Source organism: Merops nubicus, unplaced genomic scaffold (genome assembly GCF_000691845.1).
Source record: "Merops nubicus isolate BGI_N331 unplaced genomic scaffold, ASM69184v1 scaffold6227, whole genome shotgun sequence".
In the NCBI taxonomy this organism is placed as follows: Eukaryota; Metazoa; Chordata; class Aves; order Coraciiformes; family Meropidae; genus Merops; species Merops nubicus.
In genome coordinates, this window is record NW_008619471.1 from 1 (window position 1) to 13,319 (window position 13,319).

The 13,319-nt window shown below is 52.7% G+C and overlaps 1 protein-coding gene across 1 annotated transcript; it reads right to left on the bottom strand.

The window, feature by feature from the left end:
* Positions 1–2,874: 2,874 nt before the first annotated feature.
* On the bottom strand, positions 2,875–9,612 carry ZMYND12 (zinc finger, MYND-type containing 12; the record flags this gene model as incomplete). Its single annotated transcript, XM_008943791.1, has 6 exons — positions 2,875–2,994; positions 4,122–4,267; positions 5,612–5,732; positions 7,161–7,283; positions 8,345–8,514; positions 9,441–9,612. Coding segments are annotated over 6 exons (852 nt in total), but the record flags the coding sequence as incomplete, so codon positions are not given.
* Positions 9,613–13,319: the final 3,707 nt, after the last annotated feature.

Sequence of the window (13,319 nt, forward strand, 5' to 3'; positions counted from 1 at the left end):
GGCGCCGACACACTACAGCGACCCTCCCATCACCACCACCACCTCCACCTCCCCCCAACCCCTCCTCCCCCAGCTCCAGGACTCCCCAAAATCCACCATCCCGCGGATTCATCCGCTCCCTGCTGTGTATAGACTGGAAGATATTTATATTATATATATTTTTGTTCGATGGTTGTTAATAGTAGATGTTTAAGTTATAGCTTTTCTGATCTGATGAGCAACGTACTGTAAATATTCTCGGAGTATATTCACACTGTATAATGTACACAAAAGACAAAAAAAGGTACAGAAGCAGAGGTGTAGATTCTATAGAGACTGAGAGGAAGCTTGTACATGGTCAGGATGACTTTTGTATAGTTATTACCTGCACTGTAGTTGTATCTATTGCACTGAGTTCCAGGCTGTAGTATATTAAAAAAAAAAACCTGTCAGAAATACTGTGCTTTTCAAACAAAACTGACAAAAAAAGGCAAAAAAAAAAGGCAAAAAAACCCCCCACCTCTCCCTTCTCCCTGCGTGCAGCTGGTGTGGGAACGACTTAGGCACATTCCCAAAGCCCCAGGCAGTTGTTTTCTAAATAGTTTTTTTTTATTTATTTGTCTGGTTTTGGAAGTGATTACACTTGACCACATGTGAAAGAAAATAAAGGTTTGGGGAGAGGAGGGGAGGGGGGGGAAATAAAGTTAGAAAGTACAGAACTCCCCTGTGCTGAAGTCATGGTGGCTCTGCACCCGTGGAGCACCCACGTGTGGTGGGTTGTTTTTTTTTTTGTTGTTTTTTTAAACAAATACATCAAAATTAAGTGCCAAGAGGAAGGTGTGTGGTGTGTGGACAATAAACGAGGATGGATGCAGTGACCCAGCCCGCCGCCTCCTGTGCCTTCATTTCACCTTGGCTGGGCTCTCCCCGTCCCTTCCACCCACGGTTCTCCTCCCCCTCTTGGATTTGGGGTTTGCTGGGCTGGGAGCAGCCTCGGGAACCCCTGGTTGGACGTGTGAGCTGCTCTGTCCCCTCGGTGGACCCCAAAATTGACCCCCGGGGGGTTGTGACCATCGATGATCTGCTCCGGGCTGGAGCTTTCGCCACCAGAGCCAGGGAGGGAGGTGGCTGCTGCTGCTGCTTCTCGGCGGACTTTTCTTTCCCCTTGAACTGACAAGGTGCCAAGAGCTGCAAGTCTGAACACTGTCAGGCAAAGAAATGCTGATCTTGGTCACTTCAGGCTTTTTTTTTTCCTTCTATTTATTGGCTTTGCCCTGAAGTGCACATGCTGGCAACGGCCGTTGCAGCGTGTCGTAGGAAACGGCCCTTGTCACATCTCCCAGAGCTCCCCAAAACGTTCTGTGTTTGCCCAGGGCTCTTCTCCTGCTCTCCTTTCCCACTCCTTGCTCGTGGCTGCTCCCGGAGCTGCTCGGCCCTGTGCAAAGTTAATTTTCACTCTGTCTCTCCCCAGCCAGGAGCGGTGAGACGGAGCTTCGGGCTCGGCCAGGCTCCAGAGCATCCCCAGGGATTACCACCCCAGCTCCAAATCCCCGGCCACTGTGACCCCAATCCGAGGTGCCCCGAGGCACCATCCCCCCGTTCCAGCCCTGGGGAGACCAGATGAGGGTGGACACGTCCACCTGCATCTCCCATAGGCAGATTCTGAGGTTCCCCCACCCCGAGCAGTGCTGTCCCACCCGGTGGGCTGGAACGCCGGCTGCCGTGGAGGGGTCTCCTTCCCCAGCAGCATCCATCCCTTCTGATCACTCAGGTCCCAGCTTGACGAGGCGTTTGAAGATCCTGCTTGACTCCCATCCCAACTCAGTGAGGCAATTAAACGCGCTCGTAAATCCTCCTGGAGTAAATGAGACTTAATCGCAGGCTTAGAGCTCGGCTGGATCCAGCCCTCGGCAGCAGGACGAGTTTCCCTTCCCTGTTCCCAGCCCCAGGAGCCCGTCACATGCTCCCCTCCAGCCCTTCTCAGGTCTCCCTTCACCTCCACGCCGAGGGTCACCTCGGGTACCCCCAGCCCTGCTTCTGCCCATCCTCTCTGGGCTCCCCAGGGCAGGAGCCCGTGAGCTGGGCTCAGTGGAGCACTTGCCATGGTGGCCCAGGGGATTTCCTCCTCTCCAGGCTGGCGCTGGAGCTTGTGGCTGTGAGGAATCCACGTCTCCTATGGGGTGGAAGCTCTGACTGGAGCTCGTTGGCCTCCTCATCCTTTCCCTCAAGCCTGCTTCTAGTCCCTCACGCTGTTCTCGTGGTCCCACCCGGATGCAAGTTCTGCCCCAAGTGGAACAAATGAGTCCCTTGGTGCTACAAAGAGCTTTGCAGAGAGAACAGAGAGCTAGAAGAGAGAACAGAGGAGGTGCAGGAGCACTGCAGAGAGGTGCCACCCCTGCCCAAGCCCAGCCAGGTCCTGGGCTAGCAGGTGACAACCACCCACGTGAGGTGTGCAGGGCAGACCTTCCCCGTGTCCCTCCCGAATCCCTCCCTGGCATCTCCCTCATCAAACTGAGAAGCAAGTGGAGGAAACCTGTAACAAACACTCCTCAGCTGGTCTCAGCTCCTGGAGGGACAATGCAAGGACGTAAGAGGCTGTTTGCTTAGTCATCAATCACTAGATAACGACTTATGCCTGGTGTGCTGGCTGTGCCTTTGTTTCCCACCCTCACAGTGTCATTCCACGACGGGCCACAGGGGTTGAGCAGCACGTGAAAACGAACTGATACCAAAATGTTTAATTTTCAAACACCTAGAGGCAGAATGGGGCACATCTGAGAGGTGGCAGCAGCAGAAAGGACCCGTGGCTGGTAAGGCTTCTTGTTTCCAGCACCCCAGTGAAGCAGAGAGCCCAGTTCAACAGGAAAGCAGCAGATAAAAAGAAGGGAGAGCTCTTTATTTTGTGCAGGAAAGCTTGGAGTTAATCAACTTCAACAAACGACCGATGGCTTCTCCAGACTCCTGTTGGGGCAGTTGTTTCACCAGGTCCAAGGCTTTCACCCCCACCTCACGAGCCTGGAACAGAACAGAGGAGACACAACAACCCTCAGGGGTTTCCTTCTCCTGGAGGGGCAGTCGGAGCACCCGCGGGCTGTGCTGGAGCAGATCCAGGCTCTGGGTGCTCAGCTGCCTGCTCCAGAGGGTGACCTGGACAAGCTGCTTTGCAGGAGAGAGTAAAGCTGCCAGCAGATACCATACTGAGGATCCAGTGGTGCAGACAAGAGGAGATTACTGACCCCAGCCCCCCCATACCCTGGAGAATGTCACCTCCTGCCTCATCCAGCAGCCCGGCTGAACATTCCCAAAGCTATTTCAGGAAAAAAAAAATACCCAGCTGTATTGACTCTGAACTAAATCCCTCATTTCCTTGGTAGCTCTTGCAGGGACTGGACATTCTCACAATTAGAAAGCTTTGCTTTTGCTTTTTCTAATTGGAATTTAACACTTTGTATTTTCCAACCACTGACTCACATCATTAAGGTTTTCTCTGATACAATGAAGAGACCATCAGTCATCTGTAACCCACCGAGCCAGTGGCAGAAGAAACTCTGGATTTTGAGTGCTAGGCCTAAACAAAGAGTCCTGATTTCCAGGTGATTAGTGCTCCTCATTTCCTCAAAATCAATGATTTTTTTAACAGAAAGAATTTGGCACTCCGATGTTAGCAGCTGCATCTGAGATTTTGAGCCATAAACTCTCAAATATGAGGCAGGGAAATTCAAAATTGGGCTAGAGAGTCCAACTGAGGGAACTTCCATTATCACCACGGTAGTGACAGGGAGTCTGGCTCACAGAGACACACATGCCAGACCCACGTCTTGCTCGCTGCATAACATCTGGCCTGATGTTCAAGTGCAGCTTGTGAAAGGCACCTACCCTGCCAGGGCATAGCAGGTAAAGGATGAACCCAGAAAACGTGGCTGAGAAGAGACCTTTGGCCTCTAAGAAGAGACCAAACCAGATCCAGGGGTATTTATGAACCTCCACAGTGTAGATCACGGGCTGGTTTCACCGAGGCAGATTCATCCTCAGCCACCCAACACTGTGGTGGGCTCAGGAGAGGTGCCAGCTGAACAGAGGCAGCTGCAATGGGGTGAAACAGAGCGAGCCCACCCTCCTGGATCCTTCCAGAGGAACCTTACCTTGGGTAAATCCCTGATGAGGTAATAGAGCATGGCAAGAGCGTGCAGAACCCTGGCAGTCTCCCCAGGCTCTTGCTTCGGTGCCTGCTCTCGGATATCCAACACCGTGGTCAGTGCCTGGATTCCTTCTGCTTGCTGGGCTTCAGCTGCAGGGAGGATGAAAGAGCCTCGTGGGCTGGCTGGCTGGGTGCAGGATAATGTATTCCACACTGCCCCACTATCTCCTGCAGACATCAAAGCGTTCCTACCCCAAGCATCCCTGTGGTATCCCAGCTCCGTGCAAATTCCACCCCCATGACCAGGTATCTTTTCAGCCCATCAGGCAGGGTGCTGATCAGCCTCTGGGGAGGATGTGGAGTCACAGCAGCTGCATGAAAGGAGCAGATTTGGTCCTCCTGTCACAGCCAGAGATGGGGTCACCTAGCCCTGTCCTGGGGTGGTTCCTACTGCAGCAGGAACTGATGGAGACAGCACCAGGAGATGGGCTTCACCAAAATGTTCCTAAAGGATTCTATGATTCTATGTTCCTAATGCCTCATGCACCTTGATGTCCCAGTGAGAGACTCTCCAGCTTCTCTCCTGAGAGTATTCTCCAGATTAATACCCCCAATTAGCAGCACAGGCTATTCCATCGTGTCCTTACTGCTCCAGAGGACAGAGCTGCAAACCTGCCCAAGTGAGATGAAATGGCTCTTTCACATCATTGAATGGAGACAAAGGAGCCACAGAGGGGCTGGAGTGTGGCCAGAGAAGGGCAACAAAGCTGGGGAAGGGGAAGGGTCTGGTGAGGAGCAGCTGAGGGAGCTGGGGGTGCTGAGCCTGGAGCAAAGGAGGCTCAGGGGAGACCTTCTGGCTCTGCACAGCTCCTGACAGGAGCCTGGAGCCAGGGGGGGGTCGGGCTCTTCTCCAAGGAACAAGCAACAGGACAAGAGGAAACAGCCTCAAGCTGTCCCAGGGGAGGCTGAGGTTGGCCCTGAGGAACAATTTCTTCCCCTTGAGTGTTGCCCAGGGCTGTGCCAGGCTGCCCAGGGCAGTGGTGGAGTCCCCACCCCTGGAGGGGTTTCCAAGCTGTGGAGATGTGGTGTGAGGGACAGGGGTCAGTGGGGACCTGGCAGGGCTGGGTTAAGGGTTGGACTGGATGATCTTAAAGGTTTCTTCCACCCAGAATGATTCGGTGACTCAACGAAATGATAACGCTGAAGTGGAGGCAAACTCTGGTATTGTTAAAGTCCCTGCTGAGGAGGTGGTGAAAAGGAGCACGTGAAACAAAAAGGGCAAAGCTGTGGTTCCACCTGAACGCCCTCCCTGCTGGAGCCACCTCCCTTCTTCCATCCAGCCGAGGAGCCACCTCTGAAGCGCTGCGAGTCCCGCTCAGGCGGGTCAATGGAAACACCACACAAACCTGGACGTGACCCCTATGGCCACCCATCCATGTCCCTGGATACAGCCAGATTCCCTCAAACCCCCTCTCCCCAGGGCTCTGCTCTTACACATCCGCTCCGGGCCAGCTTCCTGCTCCTGGCCGAGCGGAGACGTTTCCGGTCCTGGCTGGAGAATCTGCTCCTGTGCGTGCAGTGACCTCAGGAGAAAGGCATGCCAGATGCTGGTTACCTATCAGGAAGCAAATGAATTATTTTGCTGCTATGAATACGTGGTGTTGAGCAACCCGTCCCTCTCCAAACAATGCGTCCTGCGCCCCGCGTCCCTCCCGCAACCACCGCCTGCCGCTGGGGCTGCTGCCAGTTGGGGGCTTCCCACGGGGGTCCCACCACTCTCCTCCCCCTGGCAGCCTCAGTTGGGAGCTCAGCTCTTCCTCTGGCTGATCATTTTCCTCAGGCTTGAAGAGAATGGGCAAGGGGAAGCGAAGTGGGTTGGAGTTTGTGAGGAGCGGAGGGAGGTTGCACAGAAATCCCAGAGTGGTTGGGGTGGGAAGGGACCTCTAAAGGTCACCCAGTCCAAACCCTCCCCACAGGGAGCAGGGACATCTGCAGCTAGAGCAGGGTGCTCAGAGCCCCGGCCAACCTCCCCTGGAATGGTTCCAGGGATGGGGCAGCGACCACCTCTCTGGGCAAGCTGGGCCAGGGGCACCCTCAGTGTCAACATTTCTCCCTTCTCTCTAGTCTGAATCTCCCTCTCTTAGTTTAAACCCATCCTCCCTTCTCCTGTTCCAACAGGCCCTGCTCAAGTCTGCCCCCATGTTTCTGACAGCCCCCCTGAAGTGCAGAAAGGCTGCAGTAAGGTCTCCTAAGCCACAGTGGGGGCTCCCCTTAGAGTGAGGATATGTGGAAATATGGACCTGCTTTCTCCCTTCTCTCTAGTCTGAAGTCCCTCTCTTAGTTTAAACCCATCCTCCCTTCTCCTGTCCCAACAGCCCCTGCTCAAAAGTCTGTCCCAGCTTTCTGACAGTCCCCTTGAAGTCCTGAAAGGCCACCAGAAGGTCTCCCTGGAGCCTTCTCCTCTCCAGGCTGGACAACCCCATCTCTCTCAGCCTGGCTTCCCAGTTCCAGCCCCTGGATCATTTTTGTGGCCCTAAAAAAATCAAGCTAAACAAATGAAACCTCTTTTTTTTCCCCAGACATTAGAGCTATTAGGTAATTGTTACTCCTTTTGCTTGGTCACTTTGTTCTGACAATCTTTTATCAGGGTCACTTTTCATTGATTCTCAGTGTAAATTTTACATGCTTTGTTTGTATCCCAGCAACTCCTCCCTGGCCATGGAAACCCCTTGGAGACCCTCTCCACTTGTGGGACTCTCTTTAACCTCTGGCACAGGGTATTTGGGAGCAAAGTGTTTTTTTAACAACGTTGGGCTGCCCAAATTGAAGACAACTTGAATGACAATTTTTAAGCGAGTCCAGAATTGATCTCTCGTGGCTTTAACTCAGAGAAATAGTGAAGTATGAAAAGGGTTCCTGAGATTGATCCTAAAAGGCAACACTGGCACTTCATATGGTTGCCAACATATTAAAGGCAGCCAGGAATAGGGAAAACTTTGGAAAAAAGAGGATTATACAGAGGATGACCTTTGGTTTTACCAACCTCAGCATAGAGCGAGTTCGCTACGTCCATTTTGTTCTGGCGAAAGAAAACATTAGCCATGTGGAAATACCCTCCAGAGGTCTCAATAGCCTTCAATCCAAAGGTGGAGCTCGCAAGATAAATCTGAAATCAGCAGGGAAATAAAAGATAAGAGCAGAAATTTAATGTTGAAGGCAAAGCTGGGGAAAGTTTTCCTGATGGGTTAGTGAGCGGTGCCCGGTTCTCCCCCCGAAGCCCCAGTGGGGGAGTGGGGAGGCACTGGTGCATTCCAGCTATTCTGAGCTGGCGTGTGACTCTCAGCAGATCTCAGACACGCAGCCAAAGTTCAGGCAGGTCTTAGGCTGCTCTGAGTTGTTAATTAGTCAAAATCTATTACCTGTTGCTTTTTCAGGCGCCAGGTACCTAGAAAGCTCCACGGCCCAGCAGGGAATCATCTAAAAGGTGTATAGACTCAGCAAAGACACTGTTGAACATATTATAACCAAAAGGTTCTCATTCTCAACCCTGTGTCATCATTTAACACCCACACAAAGCTACTATCAAATTCAACAGTGGTGGGGATACATCACTCTGCACGGGATAAATTTAGCCTCCAGGAGCCATAAATAGGATGCCGTGGAGTTCATCTGCCTTTGGGGGATCAAGTGACAGGCAAAGCATCCTCAGGGACACAGCTGGCAACGGCCACTTTGCATGGGACAAGCTGCTCTTGGGGCTAAAAACAGCAAATTGGGGAAAATGCTGGCAAGCAGATATTTAAATAGTTAAACGAGGTGTTCGTTAAGCAATGGCTGATGGGGAACTGCTGCCTGACAGAAGGATATTGAGGAAAACGACAGCCAAAAATATAGAAGTGATTTATCTGTTGAATAAAAGGCAGCTACACCAGTTTGGGGTAGCAGTGTCTGTTCAGCTCAGGACTGTAACAAAGCTGAGAGAGAAGTTTTTAAGCAGATGAAGCACAAAGAAGGAACGTGTCAGGACAACGGAGTGAGGATAACTGGTACAACTCAGATCTGGCAACACGTGGATACAGAGGTGGCTCAGATTAGAGAGTTCAGGTGGTTTGTGACCTGTAGCCTAAAATCAGGATTACAGAACTGTCTGCTGGGGTTTTCTTATCCACCTGGAAGTCGTAGAGAAGGAAGAAAAAGGGAAGTGTGTCTGTATTTGACTTGGCTCACGTTGTTTGCCAGGTGATATAAAGCCTGCTCAGAGTTTCCTTTGGCGACACACAAAAGCCCCAGACCCTGATGTAACTGAGCCTGAAGAGCAGTGCTGCAGTCTGGAGTGCTGAGGACAATCCACTGGGCTTGGGAGAGGAACGTGGATGCCTGTGGGAGATCACCAGCCCCTGCAACAACATGGAGCAATAAGCAGGATAAGGAGAATTTTTCAATGTAGGACTTTAGACAACGTTGCCTGCTCTCCCTCTGCTGGAGCTTGAGATGGAGCCCTGCTCTGTGGATCCCCCACCTCTCCCGTCGAGCAGAATGGAATTCACAGGCAGGCTGAGTGTCTGGGGCTCCAAGAGAAGCCCTGGGTAGCTCTGAAACACGAGTTCAGAACAGGTTAGCTACGGGCAGCCACTGATGACTCAGGTATTATCACACCAGACTTACTCATGGGATTTTTTCCCCCCCCCCTCCCCTTCTCTCACCACACCGTTTACAACAATCGTTGAGACAGCTCAGCCCTGGCAGCAGAGAGCTGTGTGTGCCCCTGTAAGGGGAGTGCTCTGCTGGGATTTCTCAGTGGCTGAGGAGAAAGGTGCTCCAGAGGCAGAGCCCAAAGTTGGTGTTTCTTCTTCCAAAGCAAAGAGAAAAGGCTCAGCAGCAGACTGAGCAGGTTTTGTGAATGAACTGGGGCATTCCTCTGATGCAACGGCCTCTGAAAGGTTTGCTGGTTCCTCCAGATAAAAGCTCAACCAACCACCCCGGGGAATTTAATGCTTTTGAGAGTCAGAGAAGCCACAAAGGTAGAGAATAGATTTTCACACTGCTTCTCTTGTGGGCATCGGTAGAGAGGGAGAAAATATTTCCTTTGCTTTCATTGATCTCTCCTCACCCATGAATGATTCCTCCTCCCCAGACCCACACAGAAAAGGGGGGGTGCGTGTTCATGTGCCACTTCTCAAATCTCTCTGGAATGCCCTTGAGGGAGGGCAGGGTAAAGACGTGGCAGAGCTGGTCCTTCCCTGATAAATGGTGAAAGGAAACCAGAAACCCGACCCCAGGGAGGTCTTGCCCTTGCCAACGTTACTATTTAGACAATACTTACCAGTGGAGGCCTGGGCCAGGAGGAGATAAGCAGGCACCAGCTGCAGGGAACCAGGGCCGTACACTTGGGTGCTGAAGCGCAGGGCTTGCAGAGCTGCAGGAACGGCTTCTCTGTGCTTCCCACCCAAAACAAACTCCTGGGCTGCTCTGTAGGCGAGATCCAGGACGTGTTTCTGTCGGGAGACAGTCACGGGGCAGGGTGAGCAAAGGGGAGGGAGAAGCAAAACTCCCCGTCTCTTTTCACACTCCCGGCTGCTAAGCGTAAAGCCAGCGACTGTAGCGTGGTGCCTGTAATTAATGGATGGAAATTAAGGCTGTCACATTAAAGCCTGGCTTTCGTTCCTCCTTCAAGAGCAGCTTTGGCCATCCTCTCAGGTCAGGTGGTGTCTTAGGAGATGAAGAATCCTTCATGGCTACAAAACCAAAAGGGCTGTGGAAGAGAAGCTGTGAAGCACAGAAAATGCTGATCCCCAGACCCGAGGGGAGCTCAGACCAAGGGGCCTCTGGGGAGCCGTGCCCACGGTGTGAGGGGGACTCAGAGGGGGCAGGGGAGCACGGTGTGCCCAGCCACTGCCAGCAGGGCACAGCTCCAGCTGCAGCAGATGGGCAGAGAGCTCCTGGCGTGGGGCTGCAGCTGCCTCCCACCCTCTCCTGCCCAGGTATTTTGGGTGCTGAGGCTGGAAAGCAGGTCGAAAGGAGAGCACCCTAAAGCACGTTCTGCTCCAGGGTCCCCACCACCCCAGCTGCCTTCGGTGGTCCCGGAGCTTCTGCGGCGTTTCCGCTGCTGCCAGAATCCCTCTTTTCCTTACATAGAGTGGCTGCTCCTGGCAGTTCCCAGCTCTGTTGGGCTTTTCACCCTTTTGAAGCATCTGACCTACTCGCCAGCTCCATAAACGTCTCTCCCTTTGAATGCTTGTGCTCTGCCAAGAGCTCTACAGCAACTGTGCCCTCGCGACGTGCCGCGGATGCCAGCGGGGAAGAGCCAGGGTGTTTATTTATCTCTTTCTCTTGGCTTCCAGCATCCTTGTTGCCAGCTCCCAACACTCCTGCGTTGGCTTTTCTCACAAGTGGTGCAGTGGGAAAGCTGCCTGGAAAGAAATCTTGTTGCTGGTGTGCCTGGCAGTGCTGCCACGGTAAGCCAGCCCTGCTCTTGCTAGGAGGCACGGGCAGGCCTGTGCAGTGAGCACCACCAGAAGATTCTGTTTCACCTCTTTGTTGCCTCCTGCTTTCCATCTGTGGCTGAGCAGAGAGCAGAAAAATGAAATCCCAATGCTTTTGAAGGTCAGGCTTTGGCATTTTGCTGAGCTTTAAGTGGTTAGAGAGAGGCATGCCATATGGGTGAAGGAACAGCTCAGGGACAGGGAGCATCAAGGACAGCCTGTGAGTGTTGCATGGAGATCCTGGCTGAGCTAAAGGGACAGCACAGAACCCCAGCATGGTGGGGGCTGGCCGGGACCTCTGGAGATCTCATCCAACCCCCTGCTCCAGCAGCTCGCCCACAGCAGGGTGCCCAGGGTCACAGCCAGGCAGGTTTGGGATCTCTCCAGAGCAGGAGACTCCACAGCCTCTCTGGGCAGCTGCTCCAGGCTCTGCACCCTCCCACCCAAGAAGTTTCTCCTCCTGCTCAGGTGGCACCGCCTGGGTTCCAGTTGGTGCCCGTTGCCCCTTGGCCTGTCCCTGGGCACCACTGACCAGAGTCTGGCCCCAGCCTCTTGCCCCCCGGGGCCCTTTAGCTCTTGCTCAGCACTGATCAGATCCCCTCTGAGGCTTCTCTGCTCCAGCTCAGCAGCCCCAGGGCTCTCAGCCTGTCCTGGCACAGAGATGCTCCAGGACCCTCAGCAGCTTCACAGCCTCTACTGGACTCTCTCCAGCAGCTCCTTGTCTCTCTTGAACTGGGGATCCCTTCTCTGCAGAGTTAATAAGCTCCAAAAACACACCCCAGAGTGACAGCACCCTGCTGCAGCACAGAGAGCCAAGAGCTGCTCACCCTCTCTCCAGTCCCTGAGCTATCAGCATATGGAGAATGACAAAGGCACCAAACCAAGCTGTGCTGGGGGAGCATGTGGTGCCCAGGAGAAAGTCAGCACACGCTTGGGGCAAGGAGCAATAAAGGCTGTTCTTTATCAGGCCACCTTCTCTGTCCAGGCCATGCTTTCTCTGTTGCAGCCAGCACTGGCTTTGGGGTGTGAGTACCAAGCAGATTGTCATCTGGGGAGGTGCTGGAGATCAGCATCCTTCTCTTTTGACTCCTTGTCAATAAGATCATCACTGCTTCCCCTGATGTAAGCTATCTTCAAACATCTGCAGCCAGGACAAGAGAAGGGTTAGGCTCTTGCAGAGCTCCCAGGAGGAGAAGAAAGGGCAGGAGGCAACAGAAGCCCTGCAGCACTGAATATTTAAGACTGAGGAGTTCCAAGCCTTGGGGGGATCGTTAGCCTTGGCCCCACACTGGTTTGCAGCTCTGCTGTAGCCCCACGCCCCCAGCCCTGCACGCTTTGGGCTCTTTTCATGTGTGCTGCAATTACAGTGGTTTCTCTGAAGATGCCCCCACGCAGTTGGCATCTGGGGAGGCCAAGGACCCCCAGCTCTGCCCCACAAGTGGAAGCAGAGGGTTGGGAACACACTCGGGGTGGAGTGCTGTGTTCCTCGACTCACTCACAGGCCCCCAAAGTGCTGGAAGGAATGTTTCAAGAGTTAAACCTCCAGTTTAAAGAGGAAGGAACGTCCAGGGGCTGCAGTGAGTGAGCTGAGCTCACGCAGGCAGGTGAGGCTCTTCTCCCAACAGAAACTTGGAGGTTTGTCAGTTTGGAGGTGCTGTCTGCAGGCAACCCCCCGGCTATGTTGACAAAAGCAGATTTCTATCAACAAAGCTTTGGAGTGCAGACAAGGTCTGAAACTCATAACCTCCTGGCTCCCGGCTCCTTCCCTTCAGCCAGAGGGCATTTGGATGTGCACAAGCTTCCCTGTGTCCTGACTGAGGCTGGAGCTCTGTGTTTTCTAAACAAACACCTGAAGTACAGCACAAACGTTCCAAAAAAATCATAAACCTATGGGGCAGGCTTTGAGCAGAAGGTTCTCTGAGACTACACAGCTCCAGAAGCCCTTTTTAAAAGCATTTTTGTTGGCTCTCCAAAGAGGAATGTGATGAAGGCACCAAGATGGGGCATTAAATAATCTCACCCTCTCCATATCAGTCTTCCAATGTTCATCAGCCAGCCCAGGCCCAGCTCTGCCCACCCTACGCCCTGCTGCACATCTGACCTGGTTTGGGGTAACATCTGGGGGTTAGCAGCTGCAGCCTGGCTGCAAACACAGGCAAGTAACCCACGAGGCACCTCTGGTTCTTCACTCCTTTCCTAGGAAAGAAGGAAGGCACAGTGTCCCTGCACATACTGTTCCCACAATCTATTTTATTTAAACAGCGTGGAGACAAAGGTCAAAGAACAAAAGTAACTGGGTGGTTAAAGATCCTATAAAAAATCTCAACTTCAAAATAAAATTGGAGTTTGCTCTCTGTGACTTTTCCCATGAAGTCCTTCTGGGCCTTGGCTGGAGCTGCAGGTAACCTGGTAACCTGGGTGTGCACTCAAGGAGTGACTCTCCCTCCACCAGCCCCATCCTCCTGCTGTCATCCCCACCACCTAATGAAAACAAAGGATTGGCTTCCAGCTAATCCAGGAGTGCTTCCTCCCTCTGGTGCTCCTGTGTAACTTAGAGAGTGTCCTTTGAGTGGTTATAAATTCCATGATGCAATAACAGATGCTTTTAACATCAGTGTTCAACAGGTAGGTGAAGTTTCTTGGAAAAGCTTTAAGCAGTTAAGGATAAAAAAACAAACAACAAACCCTATGCATGATAAGACCAATTTTAACTTTTTTTT